At 41.9% G+C, this 24633-nt stretch overlaps 1 protein-coding gene and 1 pseudogene across 1 annotated transcript; both read right to left on the reverse strand.

Moving 5' to 3' along the window:
* Positions 1-2249: 2249 nt before the first annotated feature.
* CACTIN (cactin, spliceosome C complex subunit) lies at positions 2250-22016 on the reverse strand. The gene is made up of 12 exons (XM_026698933.2): positions 21896-22016; positions 20654-20847; positions 20309-20569; positions 17669-18158; positions 16681-16776; positions 15260-15405; positions 12401-12563; positions 10668-10782; positions 8786-8978; positions 7808-7945; positions 5299-5570; positions 2250-3143 (listed from the first exon to the last, which is right to left on the reverse strand). The coding sequence occupies exons 3-12, from the start codon at positions 20503-20505 to the stop codon at positions 2653-2655; spliced, it is 2301 nt and encodes a 766-aa protein (XP_026554718.2). The 5' UTR covers positions 20506-20569; positions 20654-20847; positions 21896-22016; the 3' UTR covers positions 2250-2652.
* A 1013-nt stretch (positions 22017-23029) lies between these two features.
* Positions 23030-23858, reverse strand: LOC148128406 (uncharacterized; annotated as a pseudogene).
* Between the last annotated feature and the right edge of the window lie 775 nt (positions 23859-24633).

The following is a 24633-nucleotide window of genomic DNA, read 5'->3' on the forward strand; positions in this document are numbered from 1 at the left end:
GAACCCCATTCCAGAGAATTTTAGCACCGATTCAAGCAGAAGCGAAGAATAAATCGGATTGTATTCGCCTTTCAAAATTCTCTAACCAGGATGTTGGTTAGAGATATTGGGTATTTCCTTCAACTTCCTGAGGAAAAGGAAAGATTCCCTATCAATTTATTTAAGTAAGTTGCCACTGTTATTATGCCCTCAAGTCAGTGCTAACTCCTAGAGATTGCCTGCCCTGCAGTTTTTGTGGCAAGATTTTGGAAGGTTTGCCATTGCCTTTTTTCTAAGCTGAGAGAGAATGACTGGCCCAAGGTTAACAGGCCTAAGATGGGACTAGAATTCCCAACCTTCCAGTTTCTGGCTTGCTGCCTTAACCAATACACCAGAGTGACTCTCTGTTTAGGATTATCTTTAATGCCACCATCTTCCCGTTCCTTTACACACATATGTCAGCCCTAATTAACAGTGTGTGTGTGTGCGCGTATGGCAGAAGATAATAAGCAGACCAGGGAATACAACACGTGGGGGTGAATGGCTTTATGCCAAAAGTAAAAATATCTGATTCCACACCTTTTTGCTACAATGGTCTGCAAAACGTAGAGCTGAAGACACTGAGTCTTTTCAGGTAAAGCAGCTAGTGTTACTCAGCTTTGTTGCTTCTAAACATGGATGTTTTGTTCACTCTTACACAAACAGCCAAGCCATTTTGACTCTGATCCTGGCGATACAGGAGATGCTGGCGGTGAAAAGGAGAAAATGTTAGCCTGCATGAACCAAAGATTTTATTCTGGTATTGGATAGTTTGTAGCATTTACTAGGGGTGTGGAATGGATTTAAGGGGGCAATTGTGAAGTGCATTGATGCAAACAATGCCTGCCTCTCAGACCATTAAAGCAGCCATCTCCTCTGGAAAGGTGGATGCAATTGTCTAGAAAGGTTATCTGTGAAAGTGTGTGCAGCGTATTTACAGTACCATCACTTGCTAGTGGTGTTGGTGGAAGCATTCTCTGCACACACACAACGTTAAGACAGCTAGCGATGGTCTGTAGAAGAATGTGCCAAACTTTCCAGAAGTTGTGGCTGCTTTAATGCTTGGAGGAAATTTGTTCTGCTTGTTCGAACATTCTTGGCATAGTTTGAATGCTTTACAAACTGGTCATTGTACTAGTGAAACCAAAAATAGATGCAGTCTAGTCTGCCATGTCTGTAAGAAATCACAAAATCTATTTATGAAACAAAGCTCTTTACAGTTAGTCCTTGACTTACAACTATTTCTTCAGCAACTTTCTGAACGTGCAATGGCTCTGAAAAAAAATCACTTACCATCGATCCTCGCAATTACAACCATTGCAACGTTCCACCTTCTTGCGATCAAAATTTGGGCACTTGGCATGGATTTATCATGGTTGTAGCATCCCAGAGTCATTTGATCACGATTTGTAAACTTGCCAGCTAGCTTCTGACAACCTGGATTCACATAACAATCTTGTGATTCATTTAACTGCAGTGATTCACTGAACAACCATGGCAAAAAATATTGTAAAATCAGGTCCAACTCAATTAAAATCTGCTTTGCTTAGCAACAGAAATTCCAGTCCAATTGAGGTTATAAATCAAGGACCACCTATATTATTCCCTGCTTTGGTGAAATGAGAGTGGATCCAATCACAGGTACCACAGGTTTTGGAGGACCACAATTCAAGAAACACTGATCTGATGATTCACTTAACAACTATGGCAAGAAAGGTGGTAAAACAGGACATTTAAAGAGCGAACAAAAGCTCCACCTCTCCTCTTCCTCAGGTTTCTGTAGGGGTCAAAATAATAAGTCTCATGATGTCAACGCAGTAAGCCTTGGGTCAAATGTGAGGAGGCATTTGGGTGATGACCAGATTGCGCAGTTTACCATTTTCTTGTCGCTGTGGCTTGCCCCACTCCCCTCACAACATCCTTGTTATTCAACTCCCACCCCCTTTCAAAAAACACCTGAGCTACAGCATTCCCACATCTCTACCATTGATGGAAAGATTTCCTTTTGTCACCATTTATTTAATCCACTTTGAAAGCTATCAGTTGCCACTAGCGGCTGCGTCCTTCAGCTTAGTTTATTGATCAGCACTGAACAATCTGCACAGCTGGAGAAGACCATTTGTGGCTATACTTGCATAACTGAGTCCTCTTATAGTCCTCTTTAGATTAGGAAACCTGTCTTTTCCATTTTATGTTGTCCCACACTGGGGTAAAAGAATACCAAACAAGCAGCACGTAATCAAAACCTTTATCATAGTTGGACACCTTCTCCCACCTTCCCAAATCTATACATTCTAGAAAACAAGGATCATCTCAATCAAGGTATCAGCCACCTCAATTAGACACTTTAAATTGACCAATCTCAGATGTCGCTGCCTAGTAGAGGAAAGAGAAATCTACTGCTAGAGAGAGAGAATTCCCCCAGTTGAATTGCTGGTGAACATCAGGGCAGCCCTGAAACATTTTTTTAAAAGATGATTTCTGATAGTGGTAGTTCTAACACATTAGAAACACTGTCCAACCTGATGTTCCCATAGTGAAAGCCACCATTTTGGTCCATGTTCAAGGATACAGTTCCCTGCACATATCCATGTTTGTCCCTTCATAAAATTCAGCCCACTTTTGTTCACCTCTTCAGCGCCGGTAACGGTAGCGCTTGAAGTGGAACCAGAGCTGGAAGATGCCGTTGGCAAACTGGCAGCGGAAGCCATGCCGGTGAGAGTATTCCCACTCTCGGTTGACAATCTTGAAGGCGATGTCTTCATAGGGAGGTCCAGCGTGGAAGCGTAGGGTGGCGAAGTCCTTGTTGTCCAGGCAAGCTTCCAGGAAGTATTCTGGGGTGGAACGTTTGTCAATCAGGTCCGGGTAGAAGATATTAAACTTGTAGCCCTGCACAATCTTGGGCGGAGGGTTGTCGAAATCGTAGTGGGTCTGGTTGTACTTGTTCCACTCAAACCCGGTGTGCACTCGGTTGAAGAAACGTGGCTTACGGGGACGGTATTTGTCAGCCCACAAGTAGGCCTTGCCGGTCAAGGGCATTTCCACACTGAATTGGGCCTCATCAGCCCCCATCCCTTCTTTGGCCCGGCGGAAAAAAATATCCTCAGCACTCTCGCTGGCATCACCTGTAGGAAGAGAACACTGGGATTGGCATGTGGTCTTGTGCACGACTGGCCACAGTATGCCTGAATGTTTTATCTTTACAATCTTTTAGCCCCTGTGGCTGGGAAGGAACAAAAGGCCCCAATACCTCTGAAAATACCTTCACTTTGGGATTCTAAAGCGGTAGGCTGTCACCCAGTTGTATTCCACCATTAAAATAGCTGAACTCTAATAACACTTAGACTCATATATCGCTCCACAGTGCTTTACAGCCCTCTCTAAGCGGTTTACAGAATCAGCCTATTGCCCGCAACAGTCTGAGTCCTCATTTTACTGACCTCGGAAGGATGGAAGGCTGAGTCAACCCTGAGCCGGTGAGACTTGAACTGATGAACTGTTGGCAGCTGGCAGTCAGCAGAAGTAGCCTGCAGGACTGCATTCTAACCATTGCGCCACCACGGCTCATGTTAATATTAATAAATATTTCATATTGATTTGAACTTCTATCCCAACCACAATAAGCATATTATGTTGCCTCTAGATGAGATGGACCGCACACAAATCTAATAAATAAATAAACAAAATATCAAGCAGAGTTTTGATTAGGGGACTGGCAGACTACAAGATACATGTTCAATTTTATAGCCTGCCAGATTTCTAATCAAGCTGGTTTCTAGTCTCTTTTTTTAAAATTAAAAATTTGATTTCAATTGCCCTGAAATGTGGAAGGTGAGAAGAGGTTTGAGTTATGATAGAAACTTGAAGTGATGGCCAAGTCTACCTTCTTATTGTTTTAATATTTAAAAGTCTGGCATGTAAGTAGCAGGAGGCTCCTTAAAATGTACGACCTATTTTTCTTTAATCATATTTACTTCCCAAATAAGATAAACCTCCACCAAGAGGTTTTTCTATAATTTTTCCACCCAAGATTCTGGTAGCAATGGAATACAGGTAGGCCTCACTTAAGTCACTTAAAAACCATTTGAAGTTATGATGGTATCCTTAAAATATATTTGTGAACCAGTTCTGGAGTTCTGACCATGGCACAACAATTGTATTTCAGGTGCTTGGCAACTGGCTTACCTTTATGGTTATTATTATAATAAGTTATTATTTTTGCCAGAAACTGGCCTTTTCAACAACTTTCTGACAAAAAAAACCCCATAGGAATGCATTCTCACTTAACAATCACTATAAAAAAGATCATAAAATCAGTTTCATCATATATTACCTCAACTAATGACTGTCATGATTTATGACAGAAATTCCAGGCTCTTTTATGGTCATAAGTCAAGGACTACCTGAACTCATTTGTCTTCCTTCTGGATTAATTTGAACTTTTACTGTTTTTTAAAGAATGTAGGAATCCATTTTGACCTCTTATTCACCTCTAACGGTTTCTCTTTAGAGTCAAGAAAAAGTCAACTCAACCTAGATTTAGGGTTGGAAACTGCTTATGAAAAATGCCTAGATGAAGAATTGAATAAGAGAGATTAAAAGGCAGACAACGGAGTGGAAAAATGGCTTCTCAGCCTCGCAAATGACAAGGGTTTATTCATTAATATTCAAAGGATGTTTCAAATGGGTCTGAGGGGGATAAGCTGGCTGGGGATTTTGGAAATGGGAGATTTATTCCTCTCCTTCCTTCTTTCCCCAGGCTATTGCAGGTTGCATTTCAGAACATAAATTCCTTTTGAGGTACAGGGCCATGTACGCATTGACTGTGTTACATGCACAGCCATCATGAAAGCCGGGTGATGTCTCCCGCCATCCTTATGTCAACTCATAAAATATTTCTCTGGTCTTTTTAGAGTTGCCAACAGAAAGGGAGGAGGGAGCAGTGCAGCAGGTTGCAAAACCGAAAGTGCATTCCATAAATGTTTTCAAAGATAGTAACTAGGTGACTGAAGTTTCTGTCACACAAAATTCTAACTGGAGGGCATGATTGATGACTCTTGGCTATGGATGTGTCCCATTGGAGAATATGAATTACGATACACCCAGGGGGTGGGAGGAAAACCAGGGTCAAGGGTGACAATGAATTATGTGTCTCAGAGTTGGCTACACCCAGGCAGTGCCGGCATGTTAACTCCCAATAAATCCTTTTGAAGTTTTGGAAGTTTGGCTCGAGACTCATGATTTAAATGGAGGGCAACTGCCGGAATCCTGACACCTTACCTGTGACTTGGAGCTGCTGCCGGGAGAGCTGGAGGCGCTGGAGATCCTCGTCTGCGTCCACCACATGGGCGTCAAAGGGGAGCTCGTGGGAGGTGAGCAGCCGGGGGCTGTATTTGCCAGCATCGTAGTCATCCAGGCTCTGCTGAATTAGGTCCTCCTCAATCAGCACCGCTTCTCCGTCTCCCTCAGCTTTGGCTTCAGCTTCCGGTTCGGTGCCAGGCTCCACAGAGGAGGGACCAGGCTGTGCTGGGGCAATTTCCTCAGGTTCTAGCCTGGATAGAAGATGGGGAAGAGGGTAGACCAGCTTTTTAGCAAAAAGAGTGCGGCTGAGGAGATAAGATCTCTAGAGCTTTTGGACTTGACTCATTGTTCTAACCTTCATTTGCTTTTAATCTCCTCCGATTAACAAGCTCTCTACTTTGTCAGTTGGCCATTTCTAGGTATATGAGCTTCAACTCCTAGAATTCCATAGCCAGCACAGCCATTGCTAAGAATTCTAGGAGTTACAGTCTATTCACCTTCAACTTTCCAAGGTTGGGAAACACTCTAACTGTAATTCCTTTGAAGATGTTTCCCTTCCCATCCAAGAAGCTTCTTCAGTTCTGAGCGCTGAAGAAGCTTCTTGGATGGGAAGCGAAACGTCTTCAAAGAAAAACCAGAAATTCCAGTTGCCTCTTGAAAAAAAGCACCTTTGGGACAACCATGACCTGGATGAGACTGAGATTCTCCATAGACTCTACCTGTAATCAATTTCAGGCAAAGAACCAGATCTGTTTAACTTTGGCTTATGTAATCCTCTAAAACAGAGGTGGGGAATGATGGCCCATTTATGGCTTGTGGACTTCAGCTCCCAGAATTCCTGAGCCAGCCATATCCACAAATCCTAAAAGAACCAGCATTCCTCACCAGTGCTCTTAAAAGGCCATATATTCTGATGGGATCATGATGAATCTTTTGAGAACCAACTTTTGCCTTTCTAACAAGGAGCAATCATGGCTTTACAATCAAGACAAAAATATGTATTCTTTTACCTCAGCCTCCTCTTGAATTCCCCCTACCTGCCTATTCGTCCCTCCCGAAATCTCTGCCCTTTTGGTCCTCTGGCTTCTCACTGCCACCAGTTGCTCCCACTGCCCAGATCTGAACATCACACTGCACGTCACTGCCTTATCCTTCCATATCGGTGCAGCACAAGGGCTTCTCTGGTGCCCCGATCAGAGCCTTCTTTCCTGAAAGAAGCCTGGTGCGTAAAAGGAGGCAGCATTTAGAAGGGTCTTTCTTTTGCACACCAAGCTTCTTTTGTGAGAAAAGGCTCTGGGCAGGACACCAGAGAAACCCCAGCTGCACCAGTGCATAAGAAGGCTCTGGACGGTACAGCACACAGTGGCACACAGTGCTGTGGACAGGGCCAGGTCACAGCTGGCAGCAACAGCTAGGCAGGCAGCCAAACGGTGGCCATAAATGTGGACCTGGATTTTGTACCCAGGACTGCAGGGCTGCTGCAGTGGCCACAACTTTGATGGCTGGTTGTAATCCTCTTTGTTCACTGCTGTCGGAATGTTGGCTCATTGAACCAATAAACATTCAGCAAGGACTACATGTAAGTTACTCCTGTAAATCTACAGACTTATAGATTTATAGAAAATTAAAACTATAATTTTAATTGTTCTTATGTGTAGAGTTGCTTTTATATATTTCTATTTTTACTATATTACTTATAGGGTCGCTTTGGATGGCAAGATATGAATTTAATAAACAAACAAACAATAAACAAATAAATATGTATGTTGGAGGGGGTGACCCTTGAGAGCTATATGCAATGAAATTTCATTTTAACGTATGCCAATTAGTGTACATTCAAAGTGACAACAGTTGGAGAAGTGATAACCTGGAATCATGCTATTCTCAAAAAGATATTTTATTTGTATTATGTTTTGTGAAAACCCAAATAAAACTTTTACCAAAAAAGTGTCAATAGTTATTATTCTACTCTACTCTACTCTACTCTACTCTACTCTACTCTACTCTACTCTACTCTACTCTACTCTAGTCTAGTCTAGTCTAGTCTAGTCTAGTCTAGTCCAGTCCAGTCCAGTCCAGTCCAGTCCAGTCCAATCAATACAATACAATACAATACAATACAATACAATACAATACAATACAATACAATGCACACTTACTAGGGCAGCTTTTCTCAAATTGGGTAACTCTAGATATATGAGTTCAACTCCCAGAACTCTCAGTAATGGCCACAGGGAATTTTGGGAGCTGAAGTCCATGTATCTGGAGGGAGCCCAGAATGAGCAACATACAAAGAATATATAAAACAGCAAAGCTTCTCCTTGCATAGGAAAGATAATGCTGCTCTGGTAATGATAATGCTATTTATGCCACATAGGAGCAGCTACACATATAAATAGGAAAAGCACACGAGTCTTTATGCACAGGAATGAAAACCTGAAGTGTTAAGGACGAAGGAAGCAGGTAACAGCATCCCAACCATACTTACCTGTGACTGCTACTGGCAGCTTCTGGGGATGGCGACTCTTTTTTGATGATGGGGAAAAGGGGTTCACTTTCCACACCTTGTTCTTGTTTCAGCTTGTACAGCTTCTGGCGCAGGACATCCTGATGACGTTCTCGCAGCCTGTGACCCAGGAGGGAGAGAACACAGTATTAGTTCCTGTGGCCAGGTATACGTGAATGTGTGTGAAAGGGAGGGAGGGAGGGAGGGAAGAGGGAGGGAGGGAGAGAGAGAGACTGTAGCAGGAAATGACAGCCAAACCTCTTGCTCCTTCCAATCTATTCAATCTGATTCCAACTTCCTGAATAAGGGCCATACGTCAATGATGCTCGGGTGATCGGCATAGTACTGGGACAGCCCACTTAAAATTTTGCACCGATATTCACTATTCTTTGTCAATATGCCCCTTTCTAATGTCATCATTCCCCTCCTTTCTATCCCCACATTTATAAACCCAATATGGTTGAGCTCCTCTGTGGCTGTTCCCGATACAATGAATGCTTAAAAAAATATATCAAACCCACTAAAATGGCCTCTTTAGTTAATCTTGAGAGGTACCTCTCCATTTCCAACCTGCACCTTCCAGTCGGATTTAAAAGTCTCTTTTGAACTAAGCTTATATTCCTGAAGACAACATGGATAAATCCATGTATTTTTCCTGGTGGCTACATGGATGGGGTTGGCCAATGCTTTCTTGTGGGACATGTATTCAATTTTCCAGATCTGATTTCATGGTGGTCCCCAGAGGGAGCACTACCCCTGCCTGATGATGCTTAGCTTTCTGAGATCAGCTAAGGGCAGTTGTTAAGGCCAATTCTTTCCACCAAAGCCAGACAGCCAGTCTGGTTTGGTCCAGTCACTTGGGAAAGTCTTGTCTCGTTGTTAATGGAAGCAACTTTGGTATAAACCACCGAGTCCTCGTCTGGCTGGAGATGGATATAAATCAGATACGTGCATATTTACCTGGCCCGTGCCATGTATGCCTTTAGCTGCTGGAGCAAGCTCTCCCAGTAACCAATGTCCAAGTTGGGTCCCCCAGCCAGGATCTTGCCCTCGATACCTTGATAGATCACTTGCAACTGGTTGTAGGTCTTCCCCTTGAAGACAGATTGCACATCAGAACTGACTGAGGCATTCACCCCTTCACGGCGCTCTCCTGCAAGACAGAAAAAGAGGAATATACAATTGGAGAAAGATACTCCTTGAACCCATAGGCCAGAAGAGGACATGGAGGCAATTGTTTCCAGTGACCAGGAATAGTTTGTCTTGATCTCAGATAAATAGGACAGGATGTCTTTTTTATAGGACATTTTGAAAGGATATTTGTGGACGGGGTGATCGGATATTCATTTTAACTGCACTAAATCTATTCAAAGAAATAGCAAGCCATATTTCTTGACATTTTCCATTATAAAACAGCAAAAGTGCCTAGATTCTAAGGCAGTCGTCTTCAGCTCAGTGCCCACAACAGTACTGGACTTCAACTCCCAGAATCCTAATCTACATGGCAGGGAATTCTAGGATCCAACGTTCAACACTAGTAGTGTTCTGACCCAGGCTTCATCAAACGTAATTAACATCAAACTTGTTTTAAAAGCAAAACCTATTTTAGTGCAACGCTGGGAATTGCTTCCATTCCCAGCCAGAACTGATTATAAACAGTTTCCCCAAGATAAGCACACAGCTTTCGGTGCTGTGGAATGTTGACAAAAACAGAAGTATCCAATTATAACAGAAACCAACCGAAATACCAGAGAGCTTCAAGGAGGACTCGGAATCTATCAAACTACTTTGCTGCCTGCAAAGTTTTTGTCATTGAAGTCTGACTTTTATCCCTTATGGGAGGGGCAATCATCTCCCAGCCTTACTCCCGAGTCGCCCCTTCTGCTTCAGCGGCTCTCGCCTTCTAGCAGCTCTGCGCACACGTGCGCTGGGAACAGGCTCCCCTGGGTCATCTGCTTCACTGCTGCCAGACTCTGAAGGCTCCAAAGGCAGCACCCCACTCCCAGACGGTCCTGGCCCCATCCCTGCATCGGATGCAGGACCCTCATCCAAGTCCTCTCCAGACTCCCTGACTGGTCCCCTTTCTTCCTCACTGTCCAACTCCGCTGCCGTCTGCACAGGCTGCAGGCGAACTACAACAAGTAGGATAATTCACCCAATCAAAATATAATGAATAGAAGTAACAGAAAAGAAAATCTGCTCCATATTAAAATATCCACATCTGCTCAGCTATTCAAGGAAATGAACTTGGCAATTATGCGAAGAGAGCCTGATTAAAACAGAGGAACAAATAAAAGTCATACTGTTGATGGTATCTATTATGCTGCGCCCAATCTAGAAGAGGAAGAAGATGCTTTAAGAAGCAAAGAAGAGATCTATCGACCAGGTACGATATAGGAATGATGAAGACTCTGGTCACCCTGATCTCTGTTGGAAACAACATCTGCCAAGTATGATCCTTCCAAAAAAGTTTTGGAAATGCAATTAGTTGTCAGTGTGAAATTCCCCAGGTGGCCGGGCCTGGGGAAAGGAGTAAATTAATTCTGTTTTGAATTGTATTCCTTTTATATGGTTTTATGGCTTTTATCTGTAAAAATGCCCAGAGTCATTTGGACAGTGAGATGGGTGGTGTCTAAATTTGATTAAACAAACAAATATATAAATAAAGAAATAAGTAGGTACTGATGAGAATATGAAGAGGAACTAGAGTTCAGTGGAATGGGTAATATCAAATATCTTCAGAAAATGGAAAAATACCCTATTTTGCTGAAAACCAACAGTGGGTAAGGAACTATTTTTGGCTGGAATTAATGGAGTACTAATTTTTATTTTCTGCCCCTACCTGGTCCTTTCCCAGAAGCCTCCAGTTTCCGGAGTTTGGCTATTTCATCTTCAGTGATGATAGTCATGTCTCTCCAGAAATCCACATTCTTCCCTTGCTCCAGCTCCATGTAAACCTGAAACAAGAGGGAAAAGAGATGAGAAGAGGGATAAGGAAGGAATGAGAGAAAAGAAGGAAAGAGAGAAAGGAAAGAGAGAGAGAAAGGAAGGAAGGAAGGAAGGAAGGAAGGAAGGAAGGAAGGAAAGAAAGAAAGAAAGAAAGAAAGGGGGAGAAAGAAAGAAAGAAAGAAAGAAAGAAAGAAAGAAAGAAAGAAAGAAAGAAAGAAAGAAAGAAAGAAAGCAACTACAATGCTCGTTTTCAACTGTTATCTCTTTTTGAAATTTGAACTGAGGGAGGTATGGATGTTATCATAACAGGAACAGAAGGCATAGCTGCAAAAGTTACTTAATTTGTTTTCTCTTGCCAAATGGGGAGAAGAAAATTGGGGGGAGATGACATAGTATTTGAAAGCAAATTAAATTTGAAAAAGAAAGTGAAGCAAAGAGAAGAAACTAGAAAATACTACAGCAAAACAGTTTCTTGAAAATAATATGCATGTATTCGTTCCTTTTGTTTATAATCATCTGGACTAAACAAACTGTTCTAAGTACAAGTTACATAGTTGTATTAAACTGCAATTGTTAACTAGCCCAGCCTCCTCCAGCCTGGTACATGTAGTCCTTGACTTATGACCACCCACTTGGCTTCCATTCAAATTTAGGACAGCCCCCAAGGCCTTGATAACCTGGTTCCAAAGTTCCAATGGCCACACCTCCATGATCACATGACTACATCAGCCATTCAGCAACAGGTCTGCATTCACAACCGCGTGCAGCATTCCATGGTTATGCCACTATCACTTACGGCATTTTTGATGAAAAGCAGCCTCTATTTCCTGTTTTTGGCAAAACCAGCTCATAGTGAACAATGGGTTCACTTAATGACCACTTCAAAAAAAGGTTACAAAATCAGATTGGTGACATGGGTGACCCACTTGACCACTGTCATGTCTCACGACAGTAACGGACAAACTCCATTATGTAATAAGTCGAAGACTACCTGTTATCTTCCAGATCGCTGGGCATTTGAGCCTTAACACATGTTTTCCTAAAAATAAGACCCTGTCTTATATATATTTTGGTCGCTCAAAAGCCACCAGGTATTATTTTGGGGGTAGGTCATCCACTAACTAACCTCGGTCTCCTTTTTGCTGTGGGAGGCCTTCAGGAACTTCTTCTTCTGCGGCCGGCAGAGCTTTCCTGAAGGCCTCTGCAGCTGATAACGGAGCTCTGCATTGATCCGGAGCTTCGTTATCAGCTACAGAGGCCTTCAGGAAGGCTCGCCAGCCATGCCGGCTGCAGAAGAAATGGGCCGTTGAGGCAGATGTTGGGGCCTGGCTACAACTGTCCAAAGGTAAGTATTAGGGCAGCTCCACCACCCCCATCCCCACCCTAGCCTAATTTTTACCCATGCACCCTGAAGTGGACGGGGGTCTTAATTAGGGCTTATTTTGGGTGCACGTGTAAAAATCAAGCTAGGACTTACTTTCAGGGTAGGTCGTATTTTGGGGGAAACGGGGTATATTTGCAAGCCACCAAGTCGAGGAAGGCTGAACTAGATGAACTTTGAATCAGGGTCGGGAAGAGCCTTCTCTTCCTCCTGAGAGAACAGGACAGACACCATCGGCTGGATACCTGGATGTCTTCTAGTAGATCTTCCATGTCGGAGACAGTGAGTCCATTTAGAAATGTGTACGGTTCATGCATCTCCACTGCCAAATCATCGTCTTCAGCACTGATGTATTTTGCCAGGAGATCAATTGGCTTGGCCCGCCCATCTCGGATCCGGATTTTGGAGCTGCCAGAAAAGGGATATCCAGAAGAAAAGGGTTAAGAGCAATGCAGGCCAGGATGAAGGCTTTGGGGAGCCCTTTTGGGACGGGTGCAGTAACTCTACACCCAAGGGTGAGCTTCAACAATTTTAGCAATGGCTTCTCTGCCTGGTTGCTGGGTGGGCGTGGCCTAGTCGGCCTCCTGCACCATGGTGGGGGGTGTGCATTTTTGCCCTCCTCGGGCTCGAGGCTTTCCTCGAGCCTCCGAGAGGGCGAAAACGGCCTCCCTGGGCTCTAGATGCTTTCTGGAAGCCGGAAATGGGTCCATTTCCAGCCTTCCCAATTTCCGGAAGGCCCATTTTTTGCCCTTCCCGAGCCTCCACATGCGCCCTGCACTTACCTGCACCCAAAATGGACTGCATGGGGACTCCTGGGAGGGGAGGGCAGGGCCAGCCAGAAGTGGGGTTTGGGGATTCTCCGAATTGCACAGAATCTTAGCTAGAAGGTCTCCTGAACCCCTCTGAACACCCACCAGCCTACCCCTCTTTACATCCGGTGGGTATCCAAGGTTAGATCCCAGACATCTCCAAAGAAAGGGATTTTCTTTGCTACCCTCCAGAAACACACTGCTGATCAGAGCAGACAACTTTGGTGCAACAGACAAAATGCCCTTGCGGGGAAAGGCAACTCTGTCTTAATTCTGAATATAGTTTCTGGTACCAAGTATTCAAAGTTATCACTGCAGGCAGACAGCGGGATTCATTCATCCTTTCAGATTCTCCAGGGCTGGCGGGATAAGACCACAAATTATAACATATCCCTAATGGAGCTGCGTGGCAGTCATGGAGGTACCCCCTTGTAGAGTTCTCTATCCTGAGTAGATACGGCATTAATGTCAGCATTTGTGACATTAAACTGTAACCATGTGCTTCAGTTTACTTGGCTAATTGAGGAATTGCGGGAGGGGGAATAGTTAAAAAAATACTTTCCGTTTAGATGGACGTCAGTTTCTATAGTTACCTAAACAGGCATGCTATATCCATCCTACAGGAATGTCCAGACCAACAAAGGCATGATTGCTGGTTCTTATTTTTAACTAGGGGTTGTTAAACTGCCTATCTGCCTATCAAGGGTCTTCAATCCATCAATCGCTTAAGAGGGTGACAGGGTTGTCCAGAAAGATCTCATCTCAGATGCCTCCATTTCCTCTTGATCCTAAGCAAATGGCGTCCATATTTCTGCTGCACAAAGTAAAACTGCCCTAACAGTAGTAGTGAATACTTAAATCTTCATTTTTCAGGCTGCTATTTTTCTTTTTCCAGAGACATCAGGACAACACTGTCAAACTACTTAGTAAGACTGTTTTACTATTATTCATCTCATCCTTCCTATTACCCCTCTTCCCACTTATGACTATAACCGTGTTGCTTGTATCTTTACAATTTATGTCGTTTTAGTTGTTTTCCTAGCATGTTTTGATTGTGTATTAGTAACCTATGTATGATTTGATTGCCAATGATTATCACTGAGTGTTGTATCTTATGATTCTTGATGAATGTATTTTATTTTTTCTTATGTACACTGAGAGCATATGCACCAAAGACAAATTCCTTGTGTGTCCAATCACACTTGGCCAATAAAGAATTGTTCTGTTCTGTTCTGTTCTGTACCGTTACATTCCATTCGTTGGCAAAAGCCACTTAGGTGCTACCAATTTGTGCAACATCAGAGGATGGGACAATATTTGATGCTGAGATCAAATAGCCTATGTATCAGGACATTAAATACAGTAAATATTATCTAATACAATTATATATTATTGTAGAGTATACCTACAGATAGTCCTCGACTTATGACCGCTCACTTAACAACTGATCTAAGTTACAACAGACACCCTCTCCCAAGGTACTTACAACCTGGTTCAAACCACTGACAGCCACCCCTCTCCATGGCCATATGACCACATGTCAGGTGCTCAGCAACCAGCCTGCATTTATTGCTGTTTGGGGTGACCCATGGTCACATGAGCATGTTTTACAACATTTTTGCTAACAATCAGAATTTACTCCCTGTTTTCAGCAAAACTGGCCCATAGGAAACAATGGGTTTGCTTCATGAGTGCGGTGGTCATTAAACAGCAGCCGCAAGAAAAAGGACCTAAAACCAGGTTGGTCACATGGGTTTTACATCCTTGGTCACATCGTACATCCTTGTGGACTTACAACCACAATGGGCAGTTTCCATTAAGGTTGTAAATTCAATATTAATTATAATACTATATGTGTAATACCTAGGTCCTCAGTAAGATTAGCCAGCGACTCTTTCAAAGAGTTCCTATGATTGTAAACATGATTGCAAAGCTGGACTTGATGGAAAATATGATGGGAAGCTAAAGTCAAGCTCCTGATCCATCTAATCCAGTACTGTGGAGTTCTCTTGACTAAAGGAAACCATTTCCCAAAATCCTAGCAGTTGAAGGACCCAAAAATTCCAAACTAGATGTTTCGCCATTAAGCTGTCAATTCTTCCCTGCTCTTCATCCAATCATATTGGAAGGTTTTTGCCTTCCTTGGACTCCAAAGAAACATAATGGCAGAATCAGATCTGAGAATTATTCTGTGGACTAGTAAATTCAAGAAACGATATTACTATTCTGTTATATTTGGGAACTTAATTGCTCCCTCCCCTGAAGACCTAGGTTCCATCCATTGTTCCCATTTACCGTAGCTTGGCTTGCTGAAGATGGAAATTGTCCTCTTGCTCCTCCCATGTCTTGAAATGCTCCGCCTCTTTCTCCCTCTGCAGCATCTCCAGTTCTTGCTCCCTCATGGCTTTTTCCCTCTCCCGCTCCAAGCGGAGCTGCTTCACCTGGTATACGTGGGAAGGGAGGGATTAACAAATGTGTACAACACATGGGCACTCATTTTACAGATTAACAGAGTTCAAAGGGATCTTGTAGGTCAGTAGTGGTTAAGCTCCCGGCGTATGTATGCGCACCGACCACCTGGTCTTTCAGCTTCTAATGCACATGCACGCATGAAGACCAGCTGGCCGGCCAGTTTCTAACGCACATACACATGCCGGCCATCTGGTATTTGCGCGTGCATGCATGTTAGAAACTGGAAGGGTTGGTGTCATGAATCATTTAGGTTGAGTTTGACAAAATGGCAGTTTTATTCTGTACAACACAGCTTCTTTTGTTCAACCACTGCTGTTGCAGAAAATTTTCCCTAATGGAAATTTTTATAGAGAAGAAGTATCTGCATTTCCCTAGGTCCCTGTTTCAGCATTTCTCAATCAGGACTTCAGCTCTCAGAATTCTCTGCAATGGCTAAAAGGCAGACATCTTGAATTTGTTCAGATAAGAGAAACACTGATCCGATTAGAAAAGAATATATACTTTGTCTTGGATATCACTCCTGGACCATTTTGTATGAAAATGTATGTCTTAAGAAATGTGGTATCTTAAATTCAGAACTGTTGAGGTAATTCCCCGTTAGGAGAACGAGCGCATACAGGGAGACGTAGTGAGAGTAATGTTGAATACACACACAGCACACAGATACACTGTACAGTAAATGTAGGTTTTTACTTCCAATAAACGTTTAAGCACAGTCCAAGATAAGCAGTCCAAGTCATTCACAGGTAAATCAGTCAGTGTTCAGTTCAGGGATAATCCAAATATTAAAGTCCAGTATCAAAAACAGTTCAGTAACAGACTTACATCAACAATCAGTAACAGTCATTAGTAGGAAGGCAATACTCTCCAACAGAAGGAAACAGAGACTCACACTCTCTTCTGAGACTAAACAATCCAGGTTTCTGGCTCCATCTTATGGCCATTTGAGAAAACACACCCAATTACAGTTTAGCATTCTCTTAAAGACATAGTATTAAAATGTCTATCCTAGTTTATATATTTCCAACCTAAATAACTGTTAGGTGACTTACATTCCTAACAAGAACTAGTCTGCTATCTGAATGATCTTAAATATCGAAGAATAACTTTGCGTCCAAACATTAGACTCAGTTCCTCATCATACTTTGCAAGTTTACATCTTGGAATTAAACAACTGCTTCCGTATTAAAACAGCTGTGCAAAACTCAAAGGATTCCCTCCATCTATTTTATTTGGATTCTTACCTTTTGCAATTCAAGGCGATTTTCTTCTTGGATCCGCTTGTTTCGATCTTTTAGTTCTTTTTCCTCCAAGTGTCCAATTCCCTTTTTTTCCAAAGCCTAAAAAATAAATATAACCCACCAAACCCTAAATAAAGCCAACCAAAAATTTTACAGAAACATTTTCACTTAAATTGCAACAGCCCACAACATTTTAAATGATGTGGTGTAAGAAACAACATTTTAAATGATGTAGTCTATGTGGATTTATGAAAGCTATAGTGAATATAGTGAATCTGTAATTTTCATAAAGGATTTGAATAAACATTTTGAGATTATGTGCACATTCTTTGCACCAAATAAAAGAACTCAGTCTACTTGGGTAAAATAATTGCCTTCAGATTTGCCCCAAACATATACTTTAGATCTGTCTAACCCTTTCATGTTCCCAGCAACTAATTTCATCTATTTCTTCTGGAATACTCCCATACTAATTTGAAGTGTTATTTACTTGTGATTTTCAACAGTCTTCCACAGCTTGATGTTTGGCAGATATTTTCTACTTAAACTTCTGTCATCATAGGGATTATGGCTGTGATTCATGGATTATGATGGATTATGGGAACTGAAATATAACACTTTGGAAGAGCATCAGGCTGAGGAAGACTGCTCAAGGAGGAAGGTCGGTCTATCTGTCTTTCTAATTTTCACCTCTCACTACACAGCTTTCCTAACAATCCTGAAGGTTTGATTAGATCAGAGGTCTCCAAACTTGGCAACTTTAAGACTTATGGACTTCAACTCCTAGAATTCTCCAGCCAGCATAGCATAGTATAGCTGGCTGGAGAATTCTGGGAGTTGAAGTCCATAAGTCTTAAAGTTGCCAAGTTTGGGGACTCCTGGATTAGATTATGAGCAAGCAAGTGCACTTTAAAGAGGTGATTCTCTCAAGATGTTTTACTGTTACCCTGCACCACCCGTCTCGGATTGTAGACATGAATTCAGGACTTACCTTGCTCCAGATGAAAGCCCCTAGCAAGTTGTTGTCGCCAAAAGGATTGTCAGTATTGGTGTAACCCATATACTCTTCTCCCCATCCCATCTTCTCCCGCTTTTTCCGTTCCTTGGCCTCCTTCTTGGCTAGACGTCGGGCCCGTTTCTCTTCAGGGGTTTCAAGAGCCTTCATCAACTCCTTTTGGTTTTTTTGGTCTTCTTTCAACTTTAAGCGTTCCTGGAGGCTTAGCTGCTCACCTAAGTCACCCTTGGAGCTCTGTGAGCGGGAAGGTGACGGAGATGTCATGGAAGACACCGAGGACCTGGATTCGGAACGCTTTCGGTACTTCTTCCCCTTCCTCTCACTTTTATGGCCCCTTTTTTCTGAAGAGGAATCCGAGCTGGAGGACCGTTCCCAGTGACGTGAAGAGTGCCGCTTGTGCCTCTTGTGATGTTGGTCCCTGCTTTTTTCTTTTTTCTTTCCCCATTTCTGGTTCTCTTCCTCTGAGCTGAAAAAGAAAAGCTCTGGTGTTAGTTTAAAATGGGTAAGAAACAGTCTTACCCATTACCTGTCTCTGTGGTCCTTACAGCCTCCTCTGAGCACCACTGTTGCAACCCAAAAATGTTTTGTGATAGGAAAAGAGGAAAGTTGCATTCTAAGTTTTAAAATAGGCATGCCACAATTAAACAAATAAAATCCTCCCCCAATACTGCTCTTTGCTCTTTTGTGATGCAATCACATGCACTTTGCAGCCTTCAGTCCCTCAAAACTGTTAAGAGCAGCCTCCAGCACCGAAATGTTCCCCACTCTTGTTATATATCTACATTTCTGCATTCATCTTAAGGAGCTAATTGGGTCAGCTAAATCAGTATTCATCAATACATTACTCCCACCAACCTGAATTGCCAAAAATTCTGTTGAACTGGCTCCGAATTTATATTCACAAAACTTAGGGTAAAACAATTAAGGATCATCTGGAGATTTGAACTGAAAATACTGATACCTTTCAATCTATTATCTATTATTTCAATCTATTATCTCCCTGGCTTTTTTCATATGGCCCCTTAAGGTTGACATGAGAATCAATTTCAGCAGATTATCTGCTTTTTCTTTTGTTTATCATAGGGAAACAAGTGAGTCCACTAAATCCTGATTACAATGAAATGCTGAGCACTTCTCAAAGAGCTTTTTCTCTTTGTGGCAAGTGGTTTATAGTGAAATGGGATTCCAATCACTTATTCCCCAGATCCGATTGTTCTGAAAATAATCAAAAAATATGTATAATTGCTTATATATGCTTTTAATTTATTAAGCTTCCACTTCCTTTTGCTCTTTTTGTTATCTAATTCATGCAACAAAATCGACTCATGCTCTATTAATATAGTGTAATGAAGATAAATATCCTGTAAGAGTCCAGTGGAAAAAAAGGTTGGTTATACAGATAGTCCTCAATTAGCAACTATCTCATGTACAGTTACAATGGTGAGGAAAATGCAATTCTTGCATTTTCAACTTTTGTGTATCCATAAAGTGGAAGATCCTAAGCACAGTTGCAGTTTCATTTAGTAACTGCTTTGCTTAACAACAATGTTGCTGGTACCAATCGGGATTGCTAAATGAAAATTACCGGTATCGTATTACATTCTACATTCTATTTCTTAAAAATCACATACATGGATAGGTGTCACAGTAACAACAGTGGGTACTGTTATTGTTATTAAGACAATTGAGTTGTCTTAATATTAAGACGTGAGTTTTCTAGCACGTTGTTTCTCAACTTTGGCAAGTTTAAGATGCGTGGACTTCAATTCCCAGAATTCCCCAGCCTGCATACTGGAAGTTGAAGTCCACACATCTTAAAGTTGCCAAGATTGAAAAAGCCCCGGCCTAAAGGTAGAACTTATGGAGCTCTACCATGATTGTAACTTTGTCGCTTGTATCCTTAGGACTGTTATTGACTGTTTCCTAGTATGATTTGACTGCTTATTGTACCCTATAACTATTAAGTGTTGTACCTTATAATTATTGACTCTTGATGATTGTATCTTTTCTTTTATGTACACAGAGAACATTTGCACCAAGAGAAATTCCTTGTGTGTCCAGTCACACTCGGCCAATAAAGAATTCTAATCTATTTTATTCTAAATATGGAGTTTTGTATTTTCACTCCCAAGAATGCTGGGGATGGGAGACAGCCGATTCTTGCTACTTCAAAAAGCTCTGCTGCCTTCAAAGTTATCTCTATGTAAGCAGAGGGACTTGCTCCCCAGTCATTACCCTTAAAAAAAACTGCTCCACTGCTTATCCAAATTTCACAGGATAGAAAACAGGGCTTGGAAACAGGATTTAAATCCTGACTGATAAACTCTCAGCACAGTCCAGCTCCCCAAATGTAAGCCATTCACTCTAGAGCAGGGCTCTCCAACCTTGGCAACTTTTAAGATTTGTGGATTTCAACTCCCAGAATTCCTCAGCCAGCTTTTGAGGAATTCTGGGATTTGAAGTCCACAAGTCTTAAAGTTGCCAAGGTTGGAGAGCCCTGCTCTAGGGAAAAAGCACCCAGCAGGAGCTTATTCCTAACGTCTTTCTACTACCGAGTAACTCTATGATCCCAAAATCTATGATCATAAATCTCGGAGCTGCATTCGTTCGTCTCACCTCCCTTCCCGATTTCTTCTCCTCCTCCTCCCCCGACTTTCTCGCTCTCCAGACCTAGACCGACTTCTCCGCCGACGCCGTTCTCTAGATCGAGACCTAGATCTGGACCCCATGGCCACTCGAGGCCTGGCCCCACGGGTACTTCCTACTTCTGGAAGAGGTCTTTCTTTCCTCTGGTCGCGATGAAGGGTGCCCATTGCAATGCCTGATCGAGTTCGACCCTAGTTCAGTTTGGGACCGTAATTTTTGCTGGTTTTCTTTCTAGAGAGAAAGGGGGAATGTGAAAAACGATGCCCGTGGCGAGAAAAAAAAGATAAGTAACCGTTAAGGCAACGTGTTAGATACCTCTTTCTCGGTTCTCAATCACGCCGATTTAACAGACTAACAGAGTTGAAAGGGACCTTAAAGGTCTTCTAGTCCAACCCCCTGCTCAAGCAGGAGATCGTATACCAGGTGTCTCTTTTCAGATGAACTCCAACATTTAAACAAACGTCAGATTAATCATTATTGAGGCCACTGGCACTAAATTTTTGTAGCATCTGGAGAAGAGAAAGGATGATGTAAAGAAAGGATGAACTTTTGGTTACAGATAGCTTTGCAAAAGTCACTATTATTGTCCTGGGACTGATATATGAAGAGTATGCATTACTCACATTAAACAGATTAGGGAGAAACAAGCATTTTCAATCAGACAGAACTTTCTTAGAACATATAGAATAATAGGTTTGGAAGTCTTCCAGTCCAACACCCTGCTCTCTCGCTCTCTCTATAGGAGACTATGCCATTCTGGACAAATAGCTGTTCAGTCTATTCATGAAAACCTCCAGTGATGGAGCATCTACAACAAGGGTCTTCAAATTTGGCAACTTTAAGACTTGTGGACTTCAGCTCCCAGAATTCCTGAGCTAACATGGCAGGAGGAGGAATTCTGGGAGTTGAAGTCCACAAGACTTAAACTTGCCAAGTTTGGAGACCCCAATCTACAACAACTGGAGGTAAGCTATTCCATTGATTAATAGTTGTCACTGACAGGAGGTTTTTCCTTAATTCTAGATTAGATCTCTCTTTAATGATCTTCCTTCCATCCATTGCTTCTTGTTCTTCGGAGAGTAGATCTATCCCCTGTTCTCTGTGACAGCCCCTCAAATACTGGAAGACTGCTATCCATTGTCCTTTTCTTCGTTAGACTGGACATATCTAATTTCCTCAATCGTTCATCGTACTGTTTAGTCTCCAGACTCATTTTCTTAATTGAAGTCTCCACAATCAATCAGTCAATCAATCAATCAATCAATCAATCAATCAATCAGTGAATCAGAATAGAGCTGGAGGGGATCTTGAAGGCATTCTAGTCCACCCCCCTGCACATCACAGTTCATCATGCCTCATGACTGAACAAATCCAGGGTTTTTTGAGTTTGCATAGTATATTTAACTCTATCAGTCAAAGAGGCACAAATATAGTGACCAAGTTTAGCACGTTGAATGAGTGCAGGTGGCTAACACAGAATGCTTACCCAGGTCAAAGATTTTGCAATTGCAAACTTGGTTATTGTTAACTATATAATGCAGGTAATCTATAACTTACCTTGAGTCCAACATCTCTATTACTAAGCAAGACAGTTAAGTGAATTTTGCTCCATTTTATAATCTTTCTTACAGCAGTTGTTAAGGCAACTACTGCAATTGTTAAGTTAGTAACAGTGACTGGCTTCTCTATTGACTTTGCTTGTCAGAAGATCACAAAAGGTAATCCACAGGACACTTCAACCAGCATAAATACGTGCCGCTTTGCCAAGCATCAGATTTTGATCATATGACAATGGGGATGTTTAAACATAAGTCATAAGTATGAGAAATGGTCATGAGTCAATTTTTTCAGTACTGTTTAATTTCAAAGGATAACTAAATGAATAGTTGTAAGTTGAGGACTATTTGTAGTTGAGATTTTTTTTAAGTTTAGCATGCTGAGGAATCTGCTTACATTAGGATTATACTACACCGATCCTAAAAATGTATACCAGTGGGGTAAATACATTCATTCTTCTGCCACAACTTCTCTTTCATTGCAATGTTAAAGATACAAGTAATAGCCTAAAATCCTGTTTCTTTAACCTTCAGGGTTGGAAGTAGCTTCTAAAGTCTGGCTATTACTTAAAATCACAATGTGCCATTGAACTTAAGCAGAGGCTAACTTTAATTGAGCAAGAAGGTTAGGTAATGTTTACCTTTCATTATCTCTTCTCCTATTGTCCTCCTAATTGTTCACTTTGGTCTTTTGTTATGTCAACTCTGTCCCTTGACAGTTTGAGATACCTACCAATTCCTGGAGGAAATAGGGGTGGCATTACTTGATACAGGAGGATGTAATAGATTGCAGGCACATGTTTAACAATGAGTAAATGCATAAGGAAATATATTTACAGCAGGATTACGTATCAAGAGAGCAAATGTCTATAGAGTAACTTTCTACTATAATATACTATTCTCTTCACCTACATTTTATTTTTGAATTTTCATATTTCTTACACTTATAACATCAAAGAACTCCTTAGGTATGGCATTAAAAAAGCTATAGCTGCCTAGAGTTGTCAAGGATATTATTATTATTATTATTATTATTATTATTATTATTATTATTATTATTATTATTATTATTGACATTATTATTACTATTGTTGTTGTTGTTTTTGTACACAAAAATGACAGTATACCCAGCAAAGGAGATAACGATGCTGGGTTTCGTATCACAAATCACTAGTCGAACACTTCCCAAGTGTTTAGGACTGTGTGATGTATCGGTGGATTATGCGAGCAGATCCCAGTAAGGTGGCCTTCTGCAGCTGACCAATGGTGATCTTGTCAGCACCAATTGTTTTTAAGTGCTTGCCTAGGTCTTTAGGCACAGCACCCAGTGTGCCGAGTACCACTGGAACCACCTGCACTGGTTTATGCCAGAATCTACAATTCGATTCTCAAGTCCTGATATCTGGTGACTTTTTCAAGTTGTTTCTTGTCAATTCTGCTGTCACCAGGTATGGCAATGTCAATGATCCACACTCTTTTCTTCTTCATAATCGTGATATCCGGGGTATTGTGTTCCAAAACTTTGTCAGTCTGAATTCGGCAGTCCCACAGTAGTTATGCATGCTCATTTTTGACCACATTTTCAGGCTTATGGTCTCACCAGTTCTTTGCTACAGGCAGATGACAGTTGTGACACAAGTTCCAGTGGACCATCTGAGCAACTGTGTTGTGACATTGTTTGTAGTCAGTCTGAGCAATTGTCTTGCAACAGCTCAAGATGTGATCAATGGTTTCGTCTGCTTCTTTGCAGAGTCTGCATTTGGGGTCATCAGCAGATTTTTCTGTTCTGGCTTCGTTCTGATGGCTTGTTCTTGGGGTGCAAGAATCAGGCCTTCTGTTTCTTTCTTCAGTGTTCCGTTGGTCAGCCATAACCAGGTCTTTTCCTTATGTACTTTTCCTTGGATTTTTTCAAAGAACTGTCCATGCGGTGCTTTGTTACACCAGCTCTCAGCCCAAGTTTGCATTGCTGTTTTTCTGTATTGATTCTTGGTTTGCTGCACTTTGAGCAGCTTCCTCTTGTTGACCTCCATCAAAGCTGGTTCAACACTGTCTTTCACATAATCTGCCAGAGTGTGCTTCTCTTCTTCGACTGTCTGCTTCACTTGCAAAAGTCCTCTGCCACCTGCTTTTCTGGGCAAATATAACCTGTCAACGTCACTATGCAGGTGCAGCGCATAGTATATGGTCATCAGTTTTCTTGTTTTCCTATCCAAGCTGTCCAGCTCTGCCTGTGTCCAGTTTATGATCCCAGCGGTATATCTGATGACAGGTATGGCCCAGGTATTTATAGCCTTGATGGTGTTATCGCCATTCAGTTTGCTTTTTAGAAGTTTTCTGACCCTTTGTGTGTATTCTTTGCTGACCACATTTTTCACTTGCCCGTACTTGATATTATCCAGCTGCAGTATGCCCAGGTATTTGTAGGTTTCGGGTTGGTGGCACTTGATGGTTTGTCCATTGGGCATTTCAATTCCATCACTTTCTACGATCTTCCCTTTCTTCAGTGCCACTGTGGCGCATTTGTCCAGGCCAAACTCCATGCTGATGTCAGTGCTGAAAATTCAAACTGTATTGGTCAGTGACTGGATTTCAACTTCTGATTTTCCATATAACTTCAGATCATCCATGTACAGCAGGTGAGAGATTTTCTGTGAATTTTTAGCAGTTTAATAACCCAGGTTAGTTTTCTGTAAAATTGTTGACAGGGGGGTCATGGCGATGATGAACAGCAGAGGTGAC

This window comes from Pseudonaja textilis, chromosome 1, assembly GCF_049901715.1.
Source record: "Pseudonaja textilis isolate UNSWEBS1 chromosome 1, rPseTex1.2, whole genome shotgun sequence".
Taxonomy (NCBI): domain Eukaryota; kingdom Metazoa; phylum Chordata; class Lepidosauria; order Squamata; family Elapidae; genus Pseudonaja; species Pseudonaja textilis.